The sequence below is a fragment of the Molossus molossus genome, unplaced genomic scaffold (genome assembly GCF_014108415.1).
Source record: "Molossus molossus isolate mMolMol1 unplaced genomic scaffold, mMolMol1.p scaffold_m16_p_19, whole genome shotgun sequence".
NCBI classification, from domain to species: Eukaryota; Metazoa; Chordata; class Mammalia; order Chiroptera; family Molossidae; genus Molossus; species Molossus molossus.
In genome coordinates, this window is record NW_023425354.1 from 52035170 (window position 1) to 52062955 (window position 27786).

The following is a 27786-nucleotide window of genomic DNA, read 5'->3' on the forward strand; positions in this document are numbered from 1 at the left end:
CCAACAAATTGCTGCTCGTGTGGGAACCACACTCTGAGAACTCCTGATTTAAAACATAAAACCCACCATCCTACGAATCTCTGCTATGCAGAATCTCAATGCCAGTCCCTCCATGATTTTCCTGCTTTCTGCCCTGAGGTTCCTGCATCCCCTAAAGAGAGGCCTTATTCCTCGCCTTCACACTATAAGGCAGTTAAAAATGCCTCTGGAATCCAGGAATTCCAACTTCAGTTTCGTCTCCCCTCTCATCCACCAGTGAGGTACTTCCCATTGTTTGCCAACTGGCAGTTGCTTGCCTACAGGCTAATCTGTTTTCAGCGCTGTCCTTCTCATTAGCATCCTCCTCCTGACCTTCACCAAGAACTAAAGGAGAGCAGGCAAGGGGGAGATCGAGACGGAAGAAAGGCAGACGTCTCACTATGAGAGCAGGACACTTTGGAACATGGAACTTTTGAAGACAAGGACAAGAGGGCGGGTTAGATATATGCGTTAATAAACCTCTACACAGGACTATACATTAAGTCAATACTATTGATTTCTTCCGAACACCTACAAACAAAATGAATTAATAAAGATAATTTTAAAGCACAGAACACTATGGGAAAATAATAGCCTAAGTGGGACGCCAGGAGAAAGAAGGGCAGCTTGAGGTGTGCAAGCAAGTGGGTGGTGGGCTCAGAGAGAGGACAGCAGGCACAGCCTCACCCGAGACCAAGATGCCCAGCACCAGGCCGACACCTCCTGCCAATCCAGCTGGTTGATGAACTTGACAGGTTTGTGTGGGATGATCTACCATTGAGGGTCTCCTATGAGAAAATGCACTTTGAGTTTGAGTTAACACACAGTGGACACTTCAGACGCAAATAAGACAGGAGTGACTACTAAGTTTATTTAAAACAGGGACGTGACATCAATTTTGCACCAGTGTGACAAAGAACACACGTGAGCTCACTGGCCCTCTATGTCCCCCCTTTTGTAACAGATGGCCTGCTCTGGAACCCCAGTTTGAAAGGGCTGATCTGAGGTTCTTGCCATGAGCAGCAGTTGTGGCTAATCCAGTTCAACTCCCCCCGGTAGCACTTCTAAAATGGGATCTCCGAGCGACAGTCTTTTCCCATCTCTTCCCCCAAAACGAGAGGAGGTGAAAGACAGAGACTAGTCCTTCTCCTGGTGCAGAAGCAAGAAATTAAAGCAGTGTGAAATCTAATCCACAGGCTGATATATGCTCCAAGTCCCAACCCACTGCAGGAACTCTCTTCTCTAATCCATGCACAAAAGAGAGAGCAGGGACATCCTCTGAGAGATGCCATTTCTCCGGAGGAGCTACGTGTTTTAGATGAACCAGGATGTGGAAACGGGCTGAGAATGTGGCTATGGAAAGGCCTTCTTTCCCAAGTGGGATCTCTGATGTTTATCAAGGCTCGAACTCCAGCTGAAACTTTTCCCGCAGCGGGAACATTTGTAAGGTTTCTCTCCGGTGTGAACCCGCTGATGTCTGTTAAAGTTTGACCTCTGGATAAAGCTCTTCTCGCAGATGGGACATTTGTAGGGCTTCTCCCCTGTGTGTATTTTCTCGTGGTGGCGCAGTCCCGAGAAGTCACTGAAGCCTTTCCCGCAGTAGTCGCACTTGCAGGGCTTCTCTCCCGTGTGGATCCGCTGGTGCTTCACGAAGTCGGAGCTGCGCAGAAAGGCTTTCTTGCAGGTGGGGCACTGGAAGTACGTCTCTCCGGTGTGCGTTCTTTGGTGGAAAACAAGCTGAGAATTCCTGTAGAAGGTTTTCCCACACTCCCTGCAGGTGGGCAGTTTCTGGGCCATCGGGGCTCTCAGCTGCCCTTTAGAAGAGGCCTCTCTCTTCTCCTCAAGCCACAGCACGGACAGCTCTCCTGGATGAGGACTGGGCAGATGGTGGCCTGGTTGTTTCCCAGAACTCCTTTCTTGCGAGAACTGTCCCCCTGCTCCCTCGCCCTGAAGGTTTTCCTGAGCCTCAGGGAGAGTCTCTCCTTCTCCAAGGTGTCTCGGCTCGTCCTCAGTGAAGAGGCCACTCAAGGAAGCCTGAGAAGGTGCCCCTTCTGAGGCAAGACAGGAGGCATCTGGAGGTTCCTGGTCCCTATAATTTTCCAAGTTCAGGTTCTCTTTGTCATTCTCCTGTCTATCTCCTGAAAGAAGAAAGATTTAAAACAGTTCATTAAGTAGTATGCCCTATTTTCTAGTTCATATGTCCAAGAAAGGGTCAACACAGAGCATTAATTCTTTGACTGAGAGGGCATCAGTGAGTGAGGAGGAAAACCACCATCCACCCTGAGCCCCTGGCTGGCACTCACTTCCCTGGTGCTGGGGTCCAGGCGAACTGATGCAGCTCTGGACCTGATGAGAAGGTCTGATAGCAGAGGAGGGCACACAGAGGGCACTGACCCCCCCCCCCAAAAAAAAGCAGCGTGCATTATTTATTTATTTATTTGTAAACCCTCACCCGAGGATATTTTTCCATTTACCTTCAGACAGGGGTGGGCGGGGAGAGAGAGAGAAACAGTGATGTGAGAGACACACATCAATTGGTTGTCTTCCGCACAACCTCAACCAGCGCTGGGGACCAAACTACAATCAAGGCACATGCCCTTAACCAGAATTGAATCCTTGACCCTTTGGTCCGCAGGCTGATGCTCTAACTGCTGAACCAAACCGGCCAGAGCCAGCATGCATTTTTTTAAAAATTATAATTGATATACATTATATTAGTTTCAGGTGCACAATATAGTGATTCAACATTGATATACCTTACAAAGTGATCACCACAGTAAGTTTGGTAAACATCTGTCACTGTACGTAGTTATTGCAATGTTAATCACTATTCCCTAGACTGTACTCCCATGACTTCATATGGTATTTGTCTTTCTCTCTCTGACTTGTCTCACTTAGCAGGATACTCTAGGTCCAACCCATATTGTTGCAAATGGCAAGATTTCATTCTTTTTTAAGGCTGAGTAACAATCCATTATGTCTTTTTGTGTGTGTGTTTATCCCCTCTTCTTTATCCACTCATCTGTCAGTGGAAACCTAGGTTGCTTCCATATCCTGGCTGCTGTAAACAATGCTGCAAAGAACATGAGGGTGCAAATATCTTTTTGAATTCGTGTTTTTGTTTTCTGAAGATAAATACCCAGAAATGGAATTGCTGAGACATATAGCAACTCTATTTTTACATGCATTTATTAAGACCCAGGAAAAACAAATGTATTATATGAAAGTGCTACTTTAAAAAATGATTGGTATTTATCTGATTATATGTAAAAGATAAACATGATCACTAAAAGTAATTTGAAATGTACACAGAAGATAACCAAATAAACCTCAATCATACAACCCAGAGGTAACAACCATGAGTATACATTTCCTGCCAGTCTTTATTTAATCAATAAGTATGTGTGTATGTACATGCTTTCATCTGACAACTGATAGGTTGTGTACACAGTTCTATATCTGGCTTTGTAGCATTTAAATGGTAAATGGTGGTCTTTATCAATTTCACATGGATTCTCCCCTTTACAAGGAGCCCGGAAATTCATGAAATGCATCAATGTCATTTTACTATGGTTTTAATGTACAGTGAGGCTGTAGCAGCATAAAAGTGAATCTATGCTTCATTAACTCACGTAATGTTTGAAATTTTATTTTCCTCAACATAACTTAGGTGTTTGGTCATTGCAAGTTAATGATGCTTACAGTAAAGATTTTCTTTTGGTGATAGAATTTATTTTCAGCTTTTATAAATTACTTTATTCCTGTAGATCTAATGAAGCTATTTACCTTTCTCTTTCCTATATTAGTGTCTTTCAAATTTTCTGCTAGGGACCCAGGAACATGTGAGAGAAGTAGACCTGAACTTGTTAATTCACAGCCTTAGAACACATTCTTCTCAAATGGCAAAGACACTTTCTCTTGTCTTTAAAGAAGCCTTTATAAATATTTTAAAAAGCTGAATAATGGTCCATCATGCAGATGTCATAATAAACACATATAATAAACATATATTTCAGACTTCTCCTACTGTGGAAATCCGATGTGTTGTGTTTTTGCCACTATAAATAATGCAGTGATAAGCATTGTTCTCCATAAATTTTAACCCACATTTCTGATCAGTACCTTAAAGGAGGCTCCTCGAAGTGGAATTACTATGTCAATAGGCATAAATGTTGTCATTAAGGCTCTTGACACTTCCTGACTCCCAGAGTGACTGCGCCACCCTCCGGTATGAGAAGCTGGGCAGAGTGGAGAACAGTGTTCGATACTTCAGTATTGTATATTTTAAAAATATCTTCCATTTAGACCAGTGAAAAGTGGTTTTTCATTATTTTAAGTTTTAATTTTTAAAGGATAAATTTTTTTCACATTTATGAGCTATATGTCATACTCCGAAACTGCCATCCATTTCTTATTGGGAAAGTCACTTTTTCTTATCAACTTGTATTAACTATATACTAAGAAAAATAATTATTGATCTGTCATGTTCATAAAAAATATTTTTCAACAATTTGGTTGCCTTAATTTTTTACATATAGAAGTGTGAGGTTTCTTTCTTTTTAAATGTACTAACGTCTATTAATCTTTTCCTTAATGATTTTTTTCACTGACTTTATACTGATAAAAACCTTTCCCATTCTGCCCTGGCTGGGTGGTTCAGTTGTTTGGAGCATCGTTCCATAAACCAAAAGGTTGCGGTTTCAATCCCCAGTCACGGTGCGGGAGGCAATGGATTGATGTTTCTTTTTCACATTGAAGTTTCTCTCTCTATCTGTTCCTCTCTCTCTAAAAATCAATAAAAATATATCCTCAAGTGAAGATTTTTAAAAAGTAGAAAAAAACCCCTTCCTCATCCAGACATGAGTCAACCATTCATTTTCTTCTTTATTATTTTCATGTTATGTCTTTTTCATCTATTTCCAACTTATTTTGGTATGTGACATACATCAAATTTGAACCAGTTCCTTTTCCCAAGTCTTTTTTCCTGACACTACTCATTTAAGAGCAACTTGTCCCACGGATCTGTGAGAATCTCATCGCATGTGAGATTCTTATACAGACCAGCTTCTTTCCCTACGCTGCCTTTTCCGTTCCATTTGTGCATCTATTTTTACATCCCGATCCCATTATTTTAATTATTTATTTATTATTATTATTTTTTATCCTCACTTGAGGACATTTTTTCCATTTTTTGTTCAGACAGAGTGGGAGGGAGAGAGAGGAACAGAGAGAGAGAGAAACATCGACATGAAAGGGACACATCGAGTGGCTGCCACCCGCACAACCAACCAGGGCCGGGGACAAACTGCAACCGAGGTACGTGCCCTTAGCGGGAACCGAACCCGGGTCTCTCCGGACCGCAGGCCGATGCTCTAACCGCTGAGCCAAACCGGTCAGGGCTATTTTAATTATTTTTAATGACAGACTATATTTACAGATCTAATATTAATGAAATATTCTCTCAAAACTTTTTACTATTCTTGCAGCATTATTCCAGATAACTACTTAAGAATCATCTCTCAAAACAACTTTTTTTAATCCCTCGGGATTCTGCTGAGAGGCATGTGTACGGGCCACTGGGAGGCGTGTGAACGCGGCACTGGGAGGCGTGCTCCTCCGCTGTTTTAACGGGAACTGATCGCCCACGCTGTGATCCAGTGAACTCGCTCCCCTGGGGCTTTGTGCCCGTGGAGTCAGACCGGGCAGACCGGCTGAACCAGCCCCCTTCCCTCTTCCCACTGCTGTTTCCACATGACCCTCCATCAACCTCCCACGTTCCTCCGCTCTGAATGCTGCCTCCGGGGCCTGCCTGCCCACTGCCCCTTCCTCAGCCCCGCTTCCACTCGTCCTCTCTCAGAACCCGCAGGGCACCTGTTCCCCTCCCGCGGCAGGCTGGCTCTGTGGTTCTCTCTGTGAGGGCCTGGCAGCACGTGGGATGAAGGAAAAGAAAAGAATGGCTGGGGATACAGTGCGCTATAGCTCACACATAATCCTACTGCAAAGGAGCGCGTGGGAAATCTCTGCATCTTCCACTCAATTTTGCTGTGAACATGAAACTGCTCTAAAAAATAAAGTCTGTCAAAACAAAATTCCTACCGCAACAACCTCTAAAGCGGTATTTTCAAGCTTTTTTGTCTACTACCCCCAGTAAGAAATGTTTATGTTGAAATACAGTATACACACATAATTTTGGAACACAGATTTCCTGAAACACTACCTACCCTGACACCTAATATTTTCTATTTGCATTCTACTATTTTCTATTTAATCTTTTCATTTCATTTTTTAAATGATTTCACAATACACTGATTAGTCATGAAATACAGTTTGAAAAGTACTGCTCCAAAGAAATCCTTGTGAAATAGTGTTATGATAAATATGTTGCTTAAAATTAAAAGCATATGTCTCACTGATGCATGCTGTCTGCGGTGATTAGCGAAGAGAAAGGCCCCACTAGCCCCAGGGGGGAGAAGGAAAGCCTTCTCACAGTGCGCACCCTCTGTCCTCCCTTCCTCCGAGACCCTGGGAGCCTCTGCACACGTGACAGCACGTGTGTCTAGGCAGGTCTGACAGGAACGTTTCACAGAGCCGCAGTATTTTACAAGAAGGTTGAAGGCAAAGGGTGACTGCTATTTACAACAGAACAAGTTTGTATTTCTTCTTCCCCAGCCCTAAACACATGGTTTATGTGAAGTATTTGTTGTTTGTGCTACTTAATGAAAGTTAGGTGTGTTAAGATGAGCTAAAATAGCCCTGGACAGTTGTTCAGTGGTTAGAGCACTGGCCCACACACTGAAGGGTTGAGGGTTCAATTCTCACATGCGGGAGGCAACCAATCGATGTGTCTCTCACATCGATGTTTTTTTCTCTCTCCCCCTCTTCTTCCCTCCCTTCTATTCTATCTAAAAATAAATGAAGAACAATATCCTGAGGTGAAGATTAAGAAAAAATTAAAGAATTAGCTAAAACATGTTTTCGCGTTTGTCTTATTTTATTTTGTTGAGGGTAAGGTGGTTACTATTCACTATAACCAGAATAAGAAAAGTCTAATTACTCTGAACCCTCTCACAAGAGGAAGGATAATAAATGACTGTTATGTAATCTTTTTTGTAATAGAATTCTACCCATATCTGTATTGGTCTCAATCTGTGCTAATCTTAACTCTCTCTGAGAAAGACAGTTGGCACAGATAAGACTGAAGGCAGCAGATTCGAGGTGTGATCTTTCTTCCACGATTAACTACGGGTCTCAACAGCCCCACAGCCAGAGAGGAAGGAGAACTGACGTCCATTTTCAGTCCACACTAACCATGTCGTGGCTAGTCAGAACCGGCGGAATGGAAACCCCCACCTTCAAGTCAACGGTGGGAGACCAGAGAAGGCTCTGCCCGGGGCAAGCCTGCTCACCTCTGCAGGTGGCTCTGGGGATCTTCTCGCCAACATGCAGGGGCAGTCCTGCCAGGCCTTCCCCATAGTCTACTGGACTAGCCAGGTCAGGCTTGGCACTGGAAATGCCTGGAACAGAGAGAGAGAACAGGTGGGCCTGACGGACTGGGTGGACAGGGGCCCAGCTGCTTGTCACAGGCATGTTCTGAGTGTGAAAAGAAATAGGAAGGCCGTCGAAACCACGTGGGGTAACTCATCTCAGAGGATGTGTGGGGCTTCTCAGACAGTGCTCACAGGATAACCAGGATACATGGTGGAGACCACAGAGTCTGGACGGGGAGAGTCAGGCCACCTGATGACTAAGACCTCTCCCACAGCTGGTTGAGGCTGTGGTTAGTATTAAAGAGCATGGACTCAGAGCCAGGCACGACTGAGTTCCTTCGTAACTCAGCACATGAGCTACGTAACAGTGAGCACGTAACTTGATCTGACACTCACTTTTGTCACCTTAAAAATGGGGTCAATGGGGAAAAAATAGGAACATCTGTTATACTTCCAACAATAAAAAATAAATGGGAATAGCATCACCCATTTCATAGGTTAAAGGAGTTACTGTATGCAATGCACCTGTAACAGTTCCTGGCACACAGAATACATTCAATGCGAGGAAGTTCTTACTGTAAGTACTGTCTCCAACTCACTCCAGTTCCCAGGGGTGCCGCTAATGATATTCTCACCCAGAGAACCTCACAGAGAGCAGGTATGTCTAAGAGCACACAGAAAATGCTTAACAGTCTTTCCATCTCCTTCCATCAGGCTGACCCACACCCTCACCTCCTGAGACCATTTTCCCATAGGTCTCCAGCATGAGATCCCAGTATTGCTCCTTCTGAGTGGTATCCAGGTGCCGCCACTGCTCCTAGAAAAAACACAATGCTGTGAATTCACCGAAGGTCTTTGAACCTGCCTTCCCTGCCTACAGGAAGCTAAGAAGAAAGGAATGTGCCTTAGGAGCCTGGCCATCAGCATATGTAAGAAGTCGTGAGAGGTGGTTCAAGAAAAAAGGCCAAAGGAAAAGTTCTGCATTATTTTTAAGTTGCTTGTATTTAAGAGCAGAGAACAGAGAGAAAGCAGGAGCCCTCTCTACACTGTCCCTTTCTTTAATCCTTCCAGTGCCTACTTAGAGGTCTTTGAACAGTAGGAGCCTGATAGTCCCAGTATTTCATTAAAATCTGGAAAGTCAAGAAAGAAAAGAAAAAAATTAATTTGCAGTTGGAAAAGCAAAATCAGTGAAAAAGTGGGAAGAAGCAAGCGTCAAGTCAACCGAGCTGGAGGTCTCTCTGGAGGCCTCAGAGCGCGAGAGATGCTGCAGCCGCACACATCTGGGATCTCTGACAGTTCTCAGTGTGGGTCTAACATCCATCAGTCTTCTTTCCAGTGACTGGGAAACTGATGACTTGTCTAGAGGAAGGTGCCCCTCGATGATCCCCAAAACATGCCTTTCTTAGCCAATGGACCTGAAGACTGGAGACTCAAAGCTGGCAATGCCATCTAAGTAGGATCTACTTTCGTGAATTCAAAGTTCAATCGCCCCACCAAGAAGAAAACTGTTAGAAACTCAGATTGCACAGCAGAGTGATTTACAGCACAGTCTTTGGAGTCAAACATGCTGGGTTTCAAGTCCCAGTTCTGCTACTTCCTAGCAGTGTGATCTTGAGTAAATTACTTAACATTTCTGGGCCTTAGTCCTCACATAATGATAGTACTGAACTCAAAAACTTTTGGGAGGCTTAACAGAAATAATGAAGTGTCATCTGTCTTCAGAGCACACTGCACTCTTCATTCACAGCATTTATCAGTTTATTCAATATTTATGTATATGTACACTATGTATATGACAGAATACCCAATGTTCTCACACACATAAAAGAATTTAATCAATAGTTGGCTCCAATAGCACACAACACCATGAAAAAGGACTCTCCACTGTACTCTTCAAGTCCCCAAGACGCTGCCCAGGACGGAGTAAGTCACTCAACGCATACGTCTGGGTGAAATACACAGCTCTTAGCAAGTAAGCCCTCAGTAAATGATATTCAGTGTTATGACTATCCTATGCACTCCATGGGATACTCGGCCTCCCAGACTAACTCCAGGGTCTGCAGAGAGAATTAAGGATTCTGTACACTTTCAGGAACCCCAAAGTTGATAGCCATGGATTATTGTTATGAAAAGCTAGCTAGGCTACAGGGAGCAGAAAATAGAAGAAAAAGATGAAGTCATCTTCCTAATACAAATAATATACTACTCAGAGATACTCTTCTCAGTCCTAGCACATCAGAGAGAAGTAACGTCTTTTAACTAGCAGATACTAAGGGGAAGGGTAGGGGGAAGGAAGGAAGGAAGGAAGGAAGGAAGGAAGGAAGGAAGGAAGGAAGGAAGGAGGGAAGGAGGGAAGGACGAGAGAGGAGGGAGTGCAAGAAAGAAGTAAACATATTTAGGGTGAAAAAAATGAAAAGGTGAAGAGTGACCTTAATATATTTAACTATGAATTTAATTACTAACTATAACCCCATATTAATGTATATCTTAATTCAGTGCATTTAAAAAACTTTTTTAATTAATTTATTTGTTACAGATGTATCTCCTTTCCCCCCCAATGATACCTCCCTCCCTCTCCCTCCCCGCCTTGTCCCCGGCTTTGTTGTCCATGTCCATTGTTCATGCATACATGCATATAAGTTCTGTGGTTTATCTCTCCCCCACCAATCCCTCTTCTGGGGATTATCAGTCTGTACCCCACTTCCACGTCTCTAGGACTACCCCATTCCTCGGACTGTTATGTTTGTTATATTCACAAATAAGTAAGATTATGTGATATTTGTTTTTCTGTTTGGCTTGTTTTGCTTAGGATAATGCTGTCCAGGTCCCCCCATGTCATCTCAAAGGATAAGAGATCTTTCTTTCTTACCACTGCATAGTACTCCATTGTGTATATGTACCACTGCTTTTTAATACATTTGTCTGCTGATGGACATTCGGTTGTTTCCAGATCTTAGCTATTGTAAATAGTGCAGCTATGAACATGGGGGTACATATAGTCTTTCTGATGGGTGTTTCAAGCTCCTTAGGGTATATTCCTAGAAGTGGGATCACTGGGTCAAATGGAAGTTCAATTTTTAATTTTTTGAGGTAACACCATAGTGTTTTCCATAGTGGCTGCACCAGTCTGCATTCCCACTAGCAGTGTACAAGACTCCCCTTTTCTCCACACCCTCACCAACACTTGTTGTTTGATGATTTGTTCATGGAGGCCATTCTGACAGGTGTGAGGTGATATCTCACTGTTATTTTAATTTGCACCTCTCTGATGATTAATGATGTTGAGCATTTCTTCGTGTGTCTCTTAGCCATTTGTATGTCCTATTTGGAGAGGTGTCTATTTAGTTCCTCTGCCCATTTTGTAATTGGGTTCTTTGTATTCCTTTTGTTGAGCTTTATGAGCACTCTATATATTTTGGAAATTAACCCCTTATCTGATGTATCATTGGCAATTATGGTCTCCCGTACAGTGGGTTGCCTTTCCATTTTTGTAGTTGTTTCTTTTGCTGTGCAGAAGCTTTTGAGTTTGATGTAGTCCCATGTGTTCATTTTCTCCTTTGTTTCTGTTACCTTAGGTGATGTATCAGTGAAAATTCTGCTGCATATGATGTCTGAAATTTTGTTGCCTACATTTTCTTCTAGGATTTTTATGGATTCATGAGTCACATTTAAGTCTTTTATCAACTTTGAGTTTATTCTTGTGTATGGTGTAAGTTGATGGTCTAGTTTCATTTTTTTGCATGTAGCTGTCCAATTTTCCCAGCATCATTTATTAAAGAGGCTGTCTTTACTCCACTGTATGCTTTTGCCACCTTTGGCAAATATTAATTGAGCATATTGCCTTTGTCAAATATTAATGGAGCATATTCCATATCAGGGTTCTCTGTTCTGTTCCACTTGTCTATATGCCTATTCTTGGGCCAGTACCAGGCTGTTTTGATTACAGTGGCTTTGTAGTATAACTTGAAATCTGGGAATGTGATCCCTCCAACTTTGTTCTTCTCTTTCAAGATTGCTGTGGCAATTCAAGGTCGTTTTTGGTTCCGTATGAACATTTGAAGTATTTGTTCTATTTCTGTGCAGTATGTCGATGGTATTTTGATGGGGATTGCATTGACTCTATAGGTTGCTTTGGGTAGTATGGACATTTTAAGGATGTTAATTCTTCCAATCAATGAACAAGGTATGTGCTTCCACTTTTTTATATCTTCCTCTATTTCTTTTTTTATTTTTTTATTTTTTTTATCCTCACCCGAGGACATTTTTTTCTATTTTTTGTTCAGATAGAGTGGGAGGGGGAGAGAGAGAGAAACATAGATGTGAAAGGGACACATCGAGCATCTGCCCCCCATACAACCCAACCTGGGCCGGGAACAAACTGCAAACGAGGTACATGCCCTTAGCAGGTCTCTTTAGACTGCAGGCCAGCACTCTAACAGCTGAGTCAAACTGGACAGGGCTTCGTCTGTTTGTTTTTTTAATGTCCTGTACTTTACTGCGAATAGGTCCTTTATTTTTTTGGCTAAGTTTATTCCAAGGTATCTTAATTTTTTGCCGCAATGGTAAATGGGATTGTTTTTTTACTTTCTCTTTCTGTGAGTTCAGAACTAGTGTATAAGAATGCCATTGATTTCTTGACGTTAATTTTGTATTCTGCTACTTTGCCAAATTCATTTATTAAGTCTAGTAAATTTTTGATGGAGTCTTTGGGGTTTTCTAAGTATAGTATCATGTCATCTGTGAATAATGAAAGTTTCACTTCCTCCTTTCCAATTTGGATCCCTTTTATTTTTTCTTCCTGTCTGATTGCTGTGGTGAAGACTTCCAGTACTATGTTAAATAAGAGTGGCAAAAGTGGGCCTCCTTGTCTTGTTCCTGTTCTTAAGGGAAATGCTCTTAGTTTTTGCCCATTGAGTATGATGTTGGCTGTAGGTCTTTCACATATGGCCTTTATTATGTCAAGATATGATCCCTCTGTTCCCAGATTGCTGAGCATTTCTATCAGAAATGGATGCTGGATTTTGTTGAATGCTTTTTCAGCGTCTGTTGATATGATCATATGATTTTTATCTTTCATTTTGTATATGTGGTGTATGACATTTATTGATTTGTGAATATTGTACCAGCCTTGCATACTTAGGATGAATCCCACTTGGTCACGGTGAATAATTTTTTTGATGTATTGCTGGATTCAATTTGCTAGTATTTTGTTCAGGATTTTGGCATCTATGATCATCAGGGATATTGGCCTGTAGTTTTCTTTCTTTGTAGTGTCTTTTTCTGATTTTGGAATTAGAATTATGCTGGCCTCATAAAATGAGTTTGAAAGTCTTCCTTCTTCTTGAATTTTTTGAAATAGTTTGAGGAGAATGGGTATTGGTTTTTTGAATGTTCAGTAAAATTCCCCCGTGTAGCTCTCTGGGCCTGGGCTTTTGTTTTCTGAGAGAGTCTTGATTATCTCTTCAATTTCCTTAGTTGTTATTGGTCTGTTCAAGTTTCTACCTCTTCCCAGTTCGGTTTTGGGAGACTAAGTGTTTCTAGAACTTTGTCCATTTCACTTGGATTGTCGAATTTGTTGCCATATAATTGTTCTTAATATTTGTTAACAATCCATTGTATTTCTCTTTCATTTCTGATTTTGTGCGTTTGGGTTCTCTCTCTTTGTTTCTTGGTGAGTCTAGCTAAGGGTCCATCAATCTAGTTGATCTTTTCAAAGAACCAGCTCTTTGTTTCATTGATCCTTTGAATTGTTTTTTTGGTCTTCATGTCATTTATTTCTGCTCTGATCTTTACTATTTCCTTCCTTCTACTTGCTCTGGGGTTTTCTCTTTGTTTGCTTTCTAGTTCTTGAAGTTGCGAGGTTAGGTAGTCTATTAGAATTTTTTATTTTGTTTCTTGAGGAAGGCCTGTAGTGCTATGAATTTCCCTCTCAGAACTGCTTTTGCTGTATCCCAAATATTTTGTGTTGTTGTGTGTTCATTTTCATTGGTTTCCAGGAAATTTCTAATTTCTTCCTTAATCTCCAAGGTAACATATTCATTGCTCAAAAACATGCTATTTAGCCTCCATGTTTTCAAATGTCTTTGCATGTTCTTATTGCAATTGATTTCTAGTTGCATGTCATTGTGATCTGAGAAGATGATTGATATGATTTCAATCTCCTTGAACTTGTAGAGACTTAGTTTGTGCCCTAACATGTGGTCTATCTTTGAGAATGTCCAATGTGCACTTGAGAAGAATGTGAATTCTGCAGTTTTGGCGAGTGATTCTCTGTAGATATCTATTAAATCCATTTGACCTAGCGCTTCATTTAGAGTGTGTTTCCTTGTTAATTTTTTGTCTAGATGATCTATCCAGTGATGTCAGCAGGGGGTTGAAGTCCCCTGCTATGATTGTATTGCTGTTGATTTCTCCTTTGAAGTCCTCTAGAAGATTTTTAATATATGTTGGTGCTCCTATATTAGGTGCATATATGTTTACCAAGGTTATAACTTCCCATTGGATAGATCCTTTCAATGTTATGTAGTGGCCTTCTTTGTCTCTAGTTATGGCCTTCATTTTGAAATCTATTTTATCAGATATGAGTATTGCTACCCCAGGGTTTTTTTCCTTTCCGTTTGCTTGAAAGATTTTTTTTCCATCCCTTCACTTTCAACCTATGTGAGTCTTTTTTGTGAGGTGGGTCTCTTGTAAACCACATATATGTGAATCATGCTTTCTTATCCAGTCAACTACTCTGTGCCCTTTTATCAGAACATTCAAACCATTCACATTTAAGGTGATAATTGATATGTACTTATTTATTGCCATTTTTGTTTAGTGTGGTTCTATTTTTCTTCCTATTTCTTCTACTAATTACAGCAGTCCTTTTAACATATCTTGCAGTGCTGGTTTGGTGCTAATGTATTCCCTTAGCCTTTTTTTTTTTTTTTTTGTGCCTGGGAAGCTCTTTATTTGATCTATTTTGAATGATAGCCTTGCTGGATAGAGTAGTCTTAGATTCAGATCCTTGTTGTTTATGACCTTCATTACTTCATGCCACTCCCTTCTGGCCTGTAGGGTTTCTGTTGAGAAGTCAGCTGAGAGCTTTATGGGGTCCTTTGTAGGTAACCTATTGCCTATCTCTTGCTGCCTTTAGGATTCTCTCTTTGTCTTTAATTTTTGGCATTTTAATTACTATGTGTCTTGGTGTGGGCCTGTTTGGGTTCTTCTTACTTGGGGCTCTCTGTGCTTCTTGAACTTGAATGCCTTCTTCCTTCCCCAAGTTAGGAAGGTTTTCTGTCACTATTTCTTCAAATATCTTCTCTAACCCTTGCCCATTTTCTTCCTCTTTGGGGACTCCTTTGATGTGAATGTTATTACATTTCCAGTTATCCCACAGCTCTCTTAAGCTGTCTTCCTGTTTTTTAATTGTTTTTTCCTTTTGGTTTTCTGATTGTTTGATTTTTTTTACCCTGTCTTCTAACTCATTGATCCAGTGCTCAGCTTCCTCTACTCTTGTGTGTAGTCCTTCCAATGTGTTCTTTATTTCTGCTATGTGATTCTTCATTTCCACTTGATTGGTTTTCAATGTTTCTATGTCTTTACTCATGGTGCTGATGTCCTCACTCATGATGTTGAGCTTCCTCAAGATCATGGCTCTGAACTCTACCTCTGATAATTTGCTGAGCTGCATTTCATTGATCTCATCTTCGATAGAGTTCTCTTGTTCTTTCATTTTTTATTTGTTTCTTTGCGTCACCATTTTTACTATCTCAGTGGATTTTGGAGCCTGCCAAATTTTCCCTGTAGGTGTTGGTAGTGTGCTGTTTGTGGTTCCTTTTACTGGGTTTGGATGAGCCTGGGTGGGCCCAAGTTAACCACCACTGTTAAGTCTTACTTTCCTGGGTAGATTTGCAAGCCCAAGAAAGATTTGGTTATCCTCTAGCTTTTTCTTGGTGGCTCGTAGTCTGTTACCCAGTGCCTTAAAATGTAGCCCTGATTTTCTGCATAAGAGGATTTTCAGAGGGTGGGATAGATGCTGGTTATTAATGAACCTCAATTTGCATTTCTTTGCCTCACCTGGGAAAGGCTGAATCTCCAAGGGGGAGGTGCTGCTGCTTTTCCCCATAGCTCGAGAAAGGAGCACACTGGCCACCATCCTTTGTGGCTGCAATTCAGCAAAAACTCTGTGTGCCCTCCAAATTCTGGGTGTCCCCACAGAGTTCCAGCCCAGTCAGCCCTCCCTCTGAAATAGCCCCCAGGTGAGTGGCTGTGGCTATTTTCGTGCTCTGTCCCAGCCCTCTGTGCTGTGGAGTGGGCTTGGTTTTCATTCCCCAAGGACACTGCTCACAGTTAAGACTGCTGCTGTCTGTGGACTCCCAGCCCACCAGCCTCTTGCATCTCTGCAGATCCTACCAGTGTCCCTGGTTATGTGGTCCTGTCCTGCTGCTTTTCTGTTGCTTTTTCCCAAGGATTTGTCTTTATTTTAGTTGTAATTCCCGTTTGGTCCTGGGAGATCATCTGTGTAGCTCCCATTCACTCCGCCTCCATTTTCACATCCTCTACGCCTATCTTGTGCGCAGCTGGGTCTCATAGGCCTCTCTGGTGCCCCCGCACCTTGTAGGTCCTGTGGGTAACTGGATCGCACAGTCCCTTTGGGGACCCAGCTCTATGCCTATGTTATGGGATGCTGGTTTGCACAGGCCTCTCTGGTGCTTCAGCACCCCGCAGGTCCTGCGGGTAACTGGTCTCACAGTCCCTGCTGGGTCGCACAGGCCTCTCTGGTGCCCCTGCACTCGGCAGGTCCCGTGGGTGGGCAGCTGGATAGCACCAGTCCCTCTCGGGCTCGTTTCCCACCACTCTTGTGAGCTGCTGCATCGCACAGGCTTCTCTGGTGCCCCAGGTCCCGCCACTGGCTGGGGAGTCATTTTTTTTTTTTAATTTTTAAAGTAGAAATTGTTGACAGCTTATTTTGTTGATCTTTTGTGAATGAAGCTACTTTAAAAACCTCCTAAAAATAGCCACCATGAGCAAACACTGCCCACTACAGGAGCTGTCTTCAATGAGAACAGAGCCTGTGTCAGCACTGGCAGAGAAAAGGCTGGGATAGTAAGCACTGTGATATCTGACTGGCTGTCTGGCTTGCGGGATACAGATCCTGATCCATAGGCACCAAGCAGTAGCCACCAAGTATAGTACAAGAGAAAAAAGAATACAGCCACCCAAAACCTCCAATCTTTCAAAAACCAGAAAACACTTCAGGAATCTCTAAACGGTGTACCACTGACTTACTCAGAAAATTGCCAAGCAGCTAGGGATGCTTGAATAAAACCCCTTACTTTAGAGGCAAGACACCCACCCTGGCCAGTGTGGCTGAGTTCTTTGGAGCATCATCCTGTACACTGAAGGTTGCGGGTTCAGTTCCCAGTCAGGGCACACAGTTAGGTTGTGAGTTTGATCTCCGGGTGAAACCATATGGGAGCCAACTTATTGATGTTTCTCTATCACATCGAGGTTTCTCACTTTCTTTCTCTCTCTCTTGCCCTCTCCCCCCCCCCCCCCCCCGCCATCCCTCTCTCTAAAAAAAAACTAAAATCAATTAACATATCCTCAGGCTAGGATTTAAAAAGAAAAAGGCTTGCCCTCAGTGGTTGAACATCAAACCATGCACCAAGAGGTCACCAATTCAATTCCAGGTCAGGGCACATGCCTGGGTTGTGGACCAAATCCCCAGTGGGGGGCATGCAAGTGGTGGCCAATCGATATTCCCTCTCATCAAGGTTTCGCTCTCTCTTTAAAATCAATAAAGAAAAAAAATTAAAAAGGGGGGGCAAGACACAAAGTTCAGCCATCTTTCTTTTTTTCTTTTTTAAAAGAAGAGGAAAAATCTAAATTCCTATTCTGAAGGGTAGAAATTGGAGATTAGATGGAGAAATAATTTCGATTTTGTGTGGAAACAGCACCATCTTGTGGGTTTCTAAGACATTACCACAACTAACTTCCACAAAGTTCTTTGAATTGTGTTCTTTTCCCAGAATGTGGAAACACAGGAAGGGAAGTAAAAGCACCCCCAAATGTATGGGAGGTTCTAACTTGATCACAGTTTCTAATAATGAAGTGCCACTGTGTAGGGACACTACTTCATTATTCTGGAATTATTCCCCAAGCTCCTAATTTAGGAAAGATTAGGGAAAGCGATTACTTATAATTAAAAAAATCCCTTCACTTACAAAGGATTCCATTAAATGTCAAGGTCCTTCTGATGCAAAGAGTTTTTGTTAGTTTGGGGGAGGGAGTATTAGGATTTGAGTAGCAATGATTTTTATGTTTAGGTTGAGTGGCTGTTGATCAGGTTGAGGGAATTTAACACACACACACACAATGCTGCTGGTGAGCATTTCAAATCTTTTGACTCTAAGCTATCCAGAACAGGTCATGGTTAATGTTGTTATGTCACATAGAGTTAATGTTTAATTCTACTAGTTAAAATGTGTTAATAAATTATACATACTTTTCATAGGGATACATTGTACTTACTATAGAATAAACAATAATCCTCCAAGTCTGCTTGAAATATCTGAGAGAATACCCAATTTTTTTTACCAAGCAATCTCCTGCCTAGCAATTTGCTTTCTGGGTACCCTGAAAGCAAGAAGTCACCCTTGAGTCACTGGAAAGGTATATCCCTTCCCTGCCCCCGCCCCATCCCTTTCCCCGGGGTGAACTGCAAAGCTGGTATCCAGTTTCTGAACCTTGGAGCCTGGCACACTGATGCCCAGGCTCATCTTCAGCCCCACGTTAAGCACCACCTGTGGACTTCCCTGTCTTTGCCTGCTCTCTGTATTACCTCACAGGCAAATCCCAAGAAGGGTGCCCCAAAGTTTGGAAACAATGTTTTGGTTCAGGTGTACAGGTTTCTGGAAAACTTTATCAAATGTAACTTTTCAGAATGTTTAACTGCATTATCAAGGGAAACCTGTCCCAGAGCGTTCTGTTTACAGCCAAGATGGAGTAACAGGGACTGGATTTTCCTTTGTGTCTGAATCAAGTGAAAAAAGAGACAAAATATCCGGAACAATAGTTTTCAGACACTGCACATTGACAGAGCAGAAGTGAGAGCCCTGAAAGTGGGAAACAAGTTAGGTGAGTCCTACAGTTGCCCACCCTCACTGCCTAAAGAACATCAGAGCAGCAGAGAGGGGAACCCGGCAGAGCCAGGTGGCCCCGAGTTGAGCAGAAGAAGCTTGAGGGAATTTTAGGGCAGAAGTGCAGGGCAGGGGGACTGCACTAAGAGAGCTCCAGAGATCTGCAAAGGGCCCCCCTCGAGTCCAGAAAAGAACCACATAACAGAAGCAGAGGGAAAAGTTCTAGAGCTTGCACAGGGCTGAAAATATCTCACATTTCCAGAGCCACAGGGGAGAACCTGGTCTATCAAGGAGCACCAGGTAGAGTTCTCAGAGGGTATTGCCGCAGTAGTGGGGAAAAATGAGCCCTACACTAAAAGCTTCTCTATGTCATATACCAAACTATCCAAGCAGCCTAGCCATACCCCAGAACAGAGCTCAGGAACATTTATAGGAATACAGAAATATCTAGTCCCCAGCAAGGTAAAATTCACAACGAGTGATATGCCATCAAAGATTACTGGGCATACAAAGAAGCAGGAAAACACAACTCGTAATGAGGAAGGAGATCAATTCATCCATCAAACCTGACACAGGTGATAAATTAGTAGACAGGGCCATTAATACAGATGTTATAACCATATTCCATATGTTCAAGAATGTGGAGGAAAGACTGAACATAGTAAGTACACACACAGAAGATATAATACAGCTCAATTCAAACTTCTAGAGATTAAAAATACATCTGAGAAGGGATTAACAGCCAATGAGACACTGACGATCAATGAACGTGAAGACATTAAAATAGAAGCTACCCGCCCAAACAGAAATTAGAGAAAGAAAAAGAGCTGTAGGACGCCTTACAGAGATCTGACATTTGTATATACGTTATCATCACACACGTCCCACATGTGTATTATTCTCCTCAAAAGAAGAAAAAAGGAAGAAAGACAAGAAAAACAGTTCAAGAAATAATGGCCAAAAATTTTCCAAATTTGATGAAAACTGTAAGCCCACAGACCCACGAAGTTGAATAAACCCAAGCACAAGAAACATGAAGAAAACAATTCCAAGGCATATCATAGTCAAATTGTTCAAAACTAGTGAGAAAATATTTAAAAAATCAACCAAGAAAGATACATTATATGCAAAACAAAGATAAGCGTATATACAGCATGGCTCTATTTTATACAAAATTCTAGCAAATGCAAACCAATGTATGGGTACAGAAAACAGATCAGTAGTTGCGTCAGAACCAGGGGAGTGCAGAGGGGTAGGCGGGAGGGAAAGGTGACCTCTGGAAGTGACAGATGTTTATTATTGTGCTTGTGGTCAGTTTCATGTTTGTATGTATGTATGTCAAAAAACTTGCTAAGCTGTACACGTTGAACACGTGCAGTTTATTGCTTGTTGATTCTACCTCCACAGAGCTGTGAAAAACTTCAACCAGGAAATGAAACGGTCTTTCTTAGCAAGACCCAAAGGTAATAATAAAGGGAGAGACAAGATTGCCTCTTCAGAGCACCTTCTTCCAGGCCGGATTCCATACTCAAGATGACAATTAGGAAACATTCTGTCTTAAAACATATAGTGAAACCCGGGTCTCATCCCCCAGTTGTCATTCTTGTTATCCTCGCTAGGCCTTCCTCTCTACTCCACTTGAGACTTCTCCCCCTTTCCATCCTCCTCACTACAAACACGCCCTCGAACCGTGGTTCAGGGTAAGAGAGGCAGGGGACCCAGCTCACCTGCGGCGCTGCGTGGAGAAGCGAGGCTCCGAAGTCCTGGTCCCTGATGAGCCTGTCCTCGGGTTGGGCAGGAAGCTGGGAAGCAACCACTGCTGAAGTGAGAAACAGGAAGTCTGAAGAATCAGATGTTCTCCTCACCAGTCCCCAGAGGGTACAGATGAAATCTTCACACATTAGGACTGATATCTGTTTCACCATCTACGATTTCAAGAATTGTACTGACTAAAAACTGCAGCTCCCTCCAGCCTTCCAAACAGTCTTGCCCATATTTTCTCCCACCTCCTTCTCCAAAACCAAAATCCCAAAGGTCCAGCCCAGTCACGGAGTGTGTCAAGTATGGGCTTTGAATATCCGAATCAGAGCAATTCACGTAGGACTACCTGTTTCTGAACTTTCTAGAGGTACCTCAATCTGGGCAGCATTATCATTTTCAACCACTCTCAGGCCTACAGCCGCAATCCCCAGATTTCTCCAAGAGAGCACCACACGCCACCTGGAAAACCGCCTCACCTAACTCTTGTTCCGGGTCAGACTCCTCCTTCACCATGTGGCTCAGTGGCTCCCCGGGCCCAGAGGGAGAATTCTGCAGTCCCAGCTCCTGAGGCATCACTTCACGATGGGCCTCCACTTCCCCCACCCGGCAGCTTGCAGATTCCGCCTTCTTGGATACAATGTCCTGTCCTAAAACGTGGATGCTGATCTGGGGACCACATAGTACTAATTACTGAAAGATCCAGAGGGAGGGTTTCCTAAAGCTTCTACAACAGATCATAAGACAGGCCTTAGGGACAGGAAGTAAGAAAAGAGAAACGCAGCTTTTATTGCTAGTACAGCAGGAACCACTGAGGGGAAACACCCTGAGAGAGGCCAGAAGCTGAGGCTGGAACCAGGGCTGGCGCCTTCAAGACATAACCACTAACTCTGTGTTTCTACGGGACAGTTTCCACCAGTTAAAACTCAGGTGTTTTTCAAACAGCTTCTCAAACATTCTAGCCTAAATATGGAATGGCATGGGAGGCTTTATCCTCAATCCCTAATGGCTAAAAAGTGTTGAGAGTCACAGGGAATCTTAGAATTAGGTGAGGTTTGGGATACACTGATGTGGTGTAATAAGAAAAATAGATTTGGTCTTTTTCCCTGGTTCCTGGTACAGAGCTCCTAAAACCCTTGGAATTCCCTGAAGGACAGGAGTGATTTTTGTTATTTATAATGAGCCTCTTTCAAACATATCTGAGTTTATGCTAATGAGGTGATTCTTGGGGGGCCCTGAGGATAGAGGCTGGTCACCAGAGGAGCCAACCAGGTGAGCAGAGAGTTGGAAATGTCAGCCCCATCCCTCAACCTCTGGGGAAGGCGTGAGGGGCCGGAAGTTTTCAATCACCAGTGGCCAACAATAAATCAATCATGCCTAAATAACGAAACCTCCATAAAAACACCTAAACTATGGGGTTCTGGGAGCTTCTGAGGTGGCGAGCACATGGAAGTGGGTGGCCTGGAGAAGGCATGGAAGCTCTATGTGACCCCATCTCCTCCAACTGTCTGTTCCTGAGTGATATCCTGTAAAATAAACTGGTAAATGTAAGTGAAGTGTTTTCCTGACTTCTATGAGTCATTCTAGCAAATTATCCGAGGATATGATTTTGGGAACTTCCAAATTTATAGCTAGCAGGTTACAAGTATGGATGGCCCTTGAGACTTATAATTGGTTTGTGAAATGGGAGCCATCTTTGAGACTGACCCTTATCCTGTGGGATCTGAGTCAACCCCTGATATTCAGTGTCAGAACTGAACTGATTTGTAGGACACCCGGTTGGTATCAGAGGACTGGAGAATGGTTGTTAGTGTAGAAAACTCCACATATTTGGATCAGAAAAAAGACTGCACACCTGATAAGACTGCAGAAGAACCCTGTGCTTCACTAACAGATCCTAATACCCTCTGCTTACCCACTGCCACAGCCTCTGGGGATCTCCCTTCAAGCTTTCCACAAGGGTCACCGCCTCCTCTCCACTGCCTGGACGCTGTTTCCGCACCCACATCTGAATCTCCCCAGGCAGGATGGTCAGGAACTGCTCCAACATGAGGATCTCTAGGATCTGCTCCTTGGTGTGAACCTCTGGCTGCAGCCACTGGAAACAGAGCTTCCGAAGTTGTCTGAGGGTTTCCTGGGGCCCAGACATCACCTGGTAACGAAACTGCCTGAAAAGCTGGTGTGCAGTCTCGGGGCTGGAGGGCTCCCCTCGAGTGGCAGCATCTGGTCCAGAGAATGCTGAGTCCTCGGCCTTTGCCAGTGGTGGCAGCAGGATGAGGGCCTGCCCCAGCTCAACGGGCATCATCTGGCCTGGCAAGTCCTTTTAGGTGAAGTTCTTCCGGGATGAAGTTGTCTTTGGGAGAAGCAGGTCTTCACAGAGCCTCTCACAGGGACAAGTGAGGCAGTGAGGTCGTGCTATACAGAAGACAGGGACACCTTTTCAGAAAGAAAAAATTCACATACTCTACCTAAGAAGCCTAGGAGTCAACCATGGATCTTTTCAAATCAATGGATACCCTATTTTATTTTGCAAGATTGTAAACGTGAAGCCACAAAGCAAACCATTCATACATATCTAAACAGTCACCATCACCCTGACCATTTTATAACATTTCTTCTTGGTCTTCAAATGTCCAGCCCAAGTAGAAAAATAAAATGCACCACATGAAGCATTTTCACTGTGCATTTCCAGGTAAACAGCTCTTCTGCAAAAACACTTCCATGTCTGTATCCACATCAGCAGACTAAAAAATAAAGCTGAACAAAGACATAATGCTGAGATCATCAGATGCTTCCCCAGTAAATATGAGGTTGAAGAGAACAAATTAACTCTTCGCCAAAAGGTGCAATGAAATTTCTAAGTGACCTCTTTTGAGTGCCATGGGAATTTATAAAAAACCACTCACATTTTCAGCCTTGGGCTTAAAGGTTTATAATAAATACTAACTACCTCAAAAACATTCCTACAAACTTGAACCAAGTAATATTATGGTGAATGGTATCAAAATTTAGAAGATAGCAATTAAGATGGTAAAAAGAAAAATATTAAATGGCCAATCAATTAAATGTTATATCTAGTTAGCTTTCTTGCATGTAATCCTAATAATGGATTGATTATTGGGTCAATCCTTATATGTTATGAAAGACCTAGAGGTCATCACTCTCTATAACACTAACCACAACAACCAAAAGACACCCAGTCACTTGGGTATTTGACTTAATTAGAGATCAGCACAACACTCTAGTTTTGATAGATGCTTTTTCTTCACATATAAAAACAAATGTCCTCCTCCTGACCACTTCACCCAAACAGTTCATCCTACATGACAAAATCATTTAAAAAGCAAAAAAAGGGGAAAAAATTTCCCATAAGAACAAAAAAGGAACGAGTGAAGTAAATATCAGAGTAAATGGCAGTATATACACTAGCCCACCCATTGTAAATAACTACAAAGCCTGAGAAAACTTATCAGGCAACTGTTTTCAAGCACTGGATAACAGGCAGGCAAGAATTAAATCCCTGAGAGAAGAAAAACTCATGAGGTGAACCCCATAAATATCCTGGCTGTCAGCATGGGGACAATTTCCCAAGGAAAAGAAGCTGGAGCTCAAGCAGAAATCATTAATCTCATTGAAAAACTAAACTGAGGAGGCAGAGATCAGAATTTGGAGCCACTGGAGTGTCTGGAATCTAAAGAACAGGGCAATGGAGAGGAGGGAGCTATGGGGGTGAAGGCAGAAGTCTGGGCGGGGTTTCCCTGAGAGCCCTGGCCAAAGGTTAGACTGCTCACCAGCAGAGTGAAACTATACAAGGGTTAACAAGACAGTAGTTACTACCAGATTAAGAGCAAAAGAGAGAAACAAAAGACCAATCAGTGATGAGAGACATGGGAGTTTTTGACCACTGATAGTGGAGAGACCTCTGCCTTCATTAACACCCAAGGTATCCTGAGATACCAGAAAGGCCACATTTTCAAAATAAAGACCATATGCTAGAGTAAGACCTGCTCTAAACCTGCCCTTAAATGCCAAAGCCAAGCCTCAACAAGATCCACAGAGATGACTCCGTTTACTGGTCTAGTCTGATCTGGTCAGAGGAACTTGAGAAATACCTTGGGCTTTCCAACGATATGCCTTAACAAGGTATAAAACCAATCCAACACAAGCCAAGAGTGATTAGTCAGTAACTGAACTGCCAGCTAGAACAAAAGTCAACACTCATCAGAGGAAGATAACAGAATTCTTAGCATCAACAACGTGCTATCCACAATATCTAGGATGCAATCCAAAATTACTAGACATATAAAGAAACAGGAAAAGTCACAGAGAACACGGAAATTGACCCAAGACATTATGCCCAATTAATATTTGGCAAAGGTGGCAAGAGCATACAATAAAGAAAGACAGCCTCTTTAATTAATGGTGTTGGGAAAATTGGACAGCTACATGCAAAAAAAATGAAACTAGAGCACCAACTTACACCTTACACAAGAATAAACTCAAAATGAATAAAAGGCTTAAATGTAACTCATGAATCCATAAAAATCCTAGAAGAAAATGTAGGCAACAAAATTTCACATATCACATGCAGCAAATTTTCACTGATACAATGCCTAAGGCAAAGAAACAAAGGAAAAAATTAGTAAATGGACTACATCAAACTAAAAAGCTTCTGCATGGCAAAAGAAAGAAGCATCAAAATGGAAAGGGAACCCACTATATGGGAGAGCATAACAGCCAATGATACAGCAGATAAAGGGTTAATTTCCAAAATATATAAAGTACTCATACAACTCAACAAAAGGAAGAAAAAGAACCCAAATAAAAAATGGGCAGAGCATCCTGGTCAGTTTGGGTCAGTGGTTAGAGCGTTGGCCTGCGGTCCGGAGAGACCCGGGTTTGGTTCCCGCGAAGGGCACATACCTCAGTTGCAGTTTGTCCCCGGCCCTGGTTGGGTTGTGCAGGTGGCAGCCACTCAATGTGTCCCTTTCATGTCGATGTTTCTCTCTCTCTTTCTCTTCCTCTCTCACCCTCCCACTCTATCTGAACAAAAAATGGAAAAATGTCCTCAGGTGAGGATTAAAAAAAAAAATGGGCAGAAGACCTAAATAGACACTTCCCCAAACAGGACATACAAATGGCCAAGAGACATATGAAAATGTGCTCAATATCACTAATCATCAGAAAGATACAAATTAAAACAACTATGAGGTATCATGTCACACCTGCCAGAATGACTGCCATGAACAAATTATCAAACAACAAGTGTTGGTGAGGGTGTGGAGAAAAGGGGACTTTTAGTACACTGCTGGTGGGAATGCAGACTGGTGCAGCCACTATGGAAAACAATATGGTGTTTCCTCAAAAAATTAAAAATTGAACTGCCATTTAATCCAGTGATCCCACTCCTAGAAATATATCCTAAGAAGCCTGAAACATAAATCAGAAAGAATGTATGTACCCCTATGTTCATAGCAGCACTATTTACAATTGCTAAGATCTGGAAACAGCCCATGTGTCCATCAGTAGATGAGTGGATAAAAAAACTGTGGTACATATACACAATAAAATACTATGCAGCTGTAAGAAAGATCTCTTATCCTTTGAGATGACATGGAGGGACTTGGAGAGTATTATGCTAAGTGAAATAAGCGAATCAGAGAAAGACAAATACCACATGGTCTTATTTATTTGCAGAATATAATGAACAAAATAAGCTGATGAACAAAATAGACCAAGATATAGAAAGGAGTATGGTTCAGACTGACAAATCTCAGAGGAGGTGGGGTGGGAAGGGATGAGATAAACCAAAGAACCTACATGCATGTATGCATAACCAATGGACATAGACAACAATGGTGTGAGTGGGGGATGGGATTAGGAGGAGGGTGTCTGTAGGGGAAAAAGGAGAAACATCTGTAACAAAAATAAATAAATCAAAAAAGAGAGAAAAAAAAAAGAAATGGGAAAAGTCAAGACAAAAAGCAGTCAAGGGAAACCAACCCCAAAATGACCTGAGGACCTAAAGAAAAATGTAGTCTGAATGAAAGAAGAGATAAGGACTTTCCACAAAGAAATAGAAATTATAAAAAAGAACCAAATGCAAATTCTAGAAAAAGAACCCTGACCTCAGAATTCCACATCCAAAAAATAATCTTTCAAAAACAAAAATTAAAATAAAGACATTTTTCCGATAAATAAGGTAGGTGAATTTTCCCCCACTGACTTGTACTATGAGAAATGCTAAAGGACATTCTTCCAGTTGAAGGGAAACTCATATCTATGGAAAGGAATAAAAATCTCCAAAAATGGTAAATATATGATAAATAAATATAAAGTACCATGCTTTTATTTATTCTAACTTCCTTAAAAGGCAAGTGACTGTTAAAAGCAAAAATAACAGTACAAATAGAACATAAGTGGAAGATATTAAAATAGTAGAAAGGAGGGGGTAAATGCAATCAGTCTGTTGTTAGGTTATTACATTTATGAACTGATAATTGAGAAATAAAAAGTGGGAAGTGAGTGGTGGTGAAAATGGGAAGTGTAAAGGTATAAGTGAGAGGCAAGGCAGGAAATGAGAAATGTGAACTGTGAAGTGTAAAGTGGTAAAACATTAAAGTAGATTTTGACAAGTTAAAATAAACTTTGATAATTTATAGATAGATAATGTTAGCTGAACTGTAGAAATATAAAAAGAAGTATAGCTAAAAAGCCAAAAAGGAATAGTAAAAAACATTCAATAACCCAAAATGTGATATGAATGGGTCAAGAGAAGAATAAAAACAAGATCAATGGAAAAAAGACAACATGGTAGACTAACACACAACCATATCAATAATTACATTAAATGTAAATGTACTAAACGCTTGAATTATACAATAGAAATGGTCAGATTTTAAAAAAGCAAGACCCAATCATGTACTGTCTGCAAGAGATACTTTACATATAAAGATACAGGTTGGAAATAAAATGGTGGGAAAAACACATTCTATGCAACTATCAAACACATGAAAGCTGGTATGGCTATATTAATATCTGACCAAGAGACTTCAAGATAAAGAGGAAAAGGGGGACATTTCATTATGATAAATGGGTCGAATTATCTAGCACACAAAAGAATCCTAAATGTGTATACACTTAATATCAGGCCTAAAGAGACAAATCCTCAATCTTACTTTGAGATTTTAACATCATTCTGTCATTAATTGATTGATAAAACAAGTAGATACTCCCCCTTAAAAAAAACAAAAATCATTAAGGACATAGAAAATCTGAACAACACTATCAACCAACTTGATCTTATTGACATTTAGACCCAACAACTATTAAATACACATTCACTTCAAGTGAAGATGTAACATTCACCAAAACAGACAATCTGCATAATTAAGTTT

General features: G+C 41.8%; 1 protein-coding gene across 4 annotated transcripts; it reads right to left on the minus strand.

The window, feature by feature from the left end:
• Nucleotides 1-880: 880 nt before the first annotated feature.
• Nucleotides 881-27579, minus strand: ZNF18 (zinc finger protein 18). 4 transcript variants are annotated; one of them, XM_036269746.1, is made up of 7 exons: nucleotides 27568-27579; nucleotides 22542-22825; nucleotides 20869-21058; nucleotides 20359-20450; nucleotides 8238-8322; nucleotides 7425-7532; nucleotides 881-2156 (listed from the first exon to the last, which is right to left on the minus strand). In XM_036269746.1, the coding sequence occupies exons 2-7, from the start codon at nucleotides 22692-22694 to the stop codon at nucleotides 1372-1374; spliced, it is 1413 nt and encodes a 470-aa protein (XP_036125639.1). In that variant the 5' UTR covers nucleotides 22695-22825; nucleotides 27568-27579; the 3' UTR covers nucleotides 881-1371. The 4 variants fall into 4 exon arrangements, with proteins under 4 accessions (XP_036125639.1, XP_036125636.1, XP_036125638.1 ...); XM_036269743.1 differs by lacking the exon at nucleotides 27568-27579 and having other exon boundaries at nucleotides 20359-20447; nucleotides 22305-22825; XM_036269745.1 differs by lacking the exon at nucleotides 27568-27579 and having other exon boundaries at nucleotides 8238-8316; nucleotides 22305-22825.
• Between the last annotated feature and the right edge of the window lie 207 nt (nucleotides 27580-27786).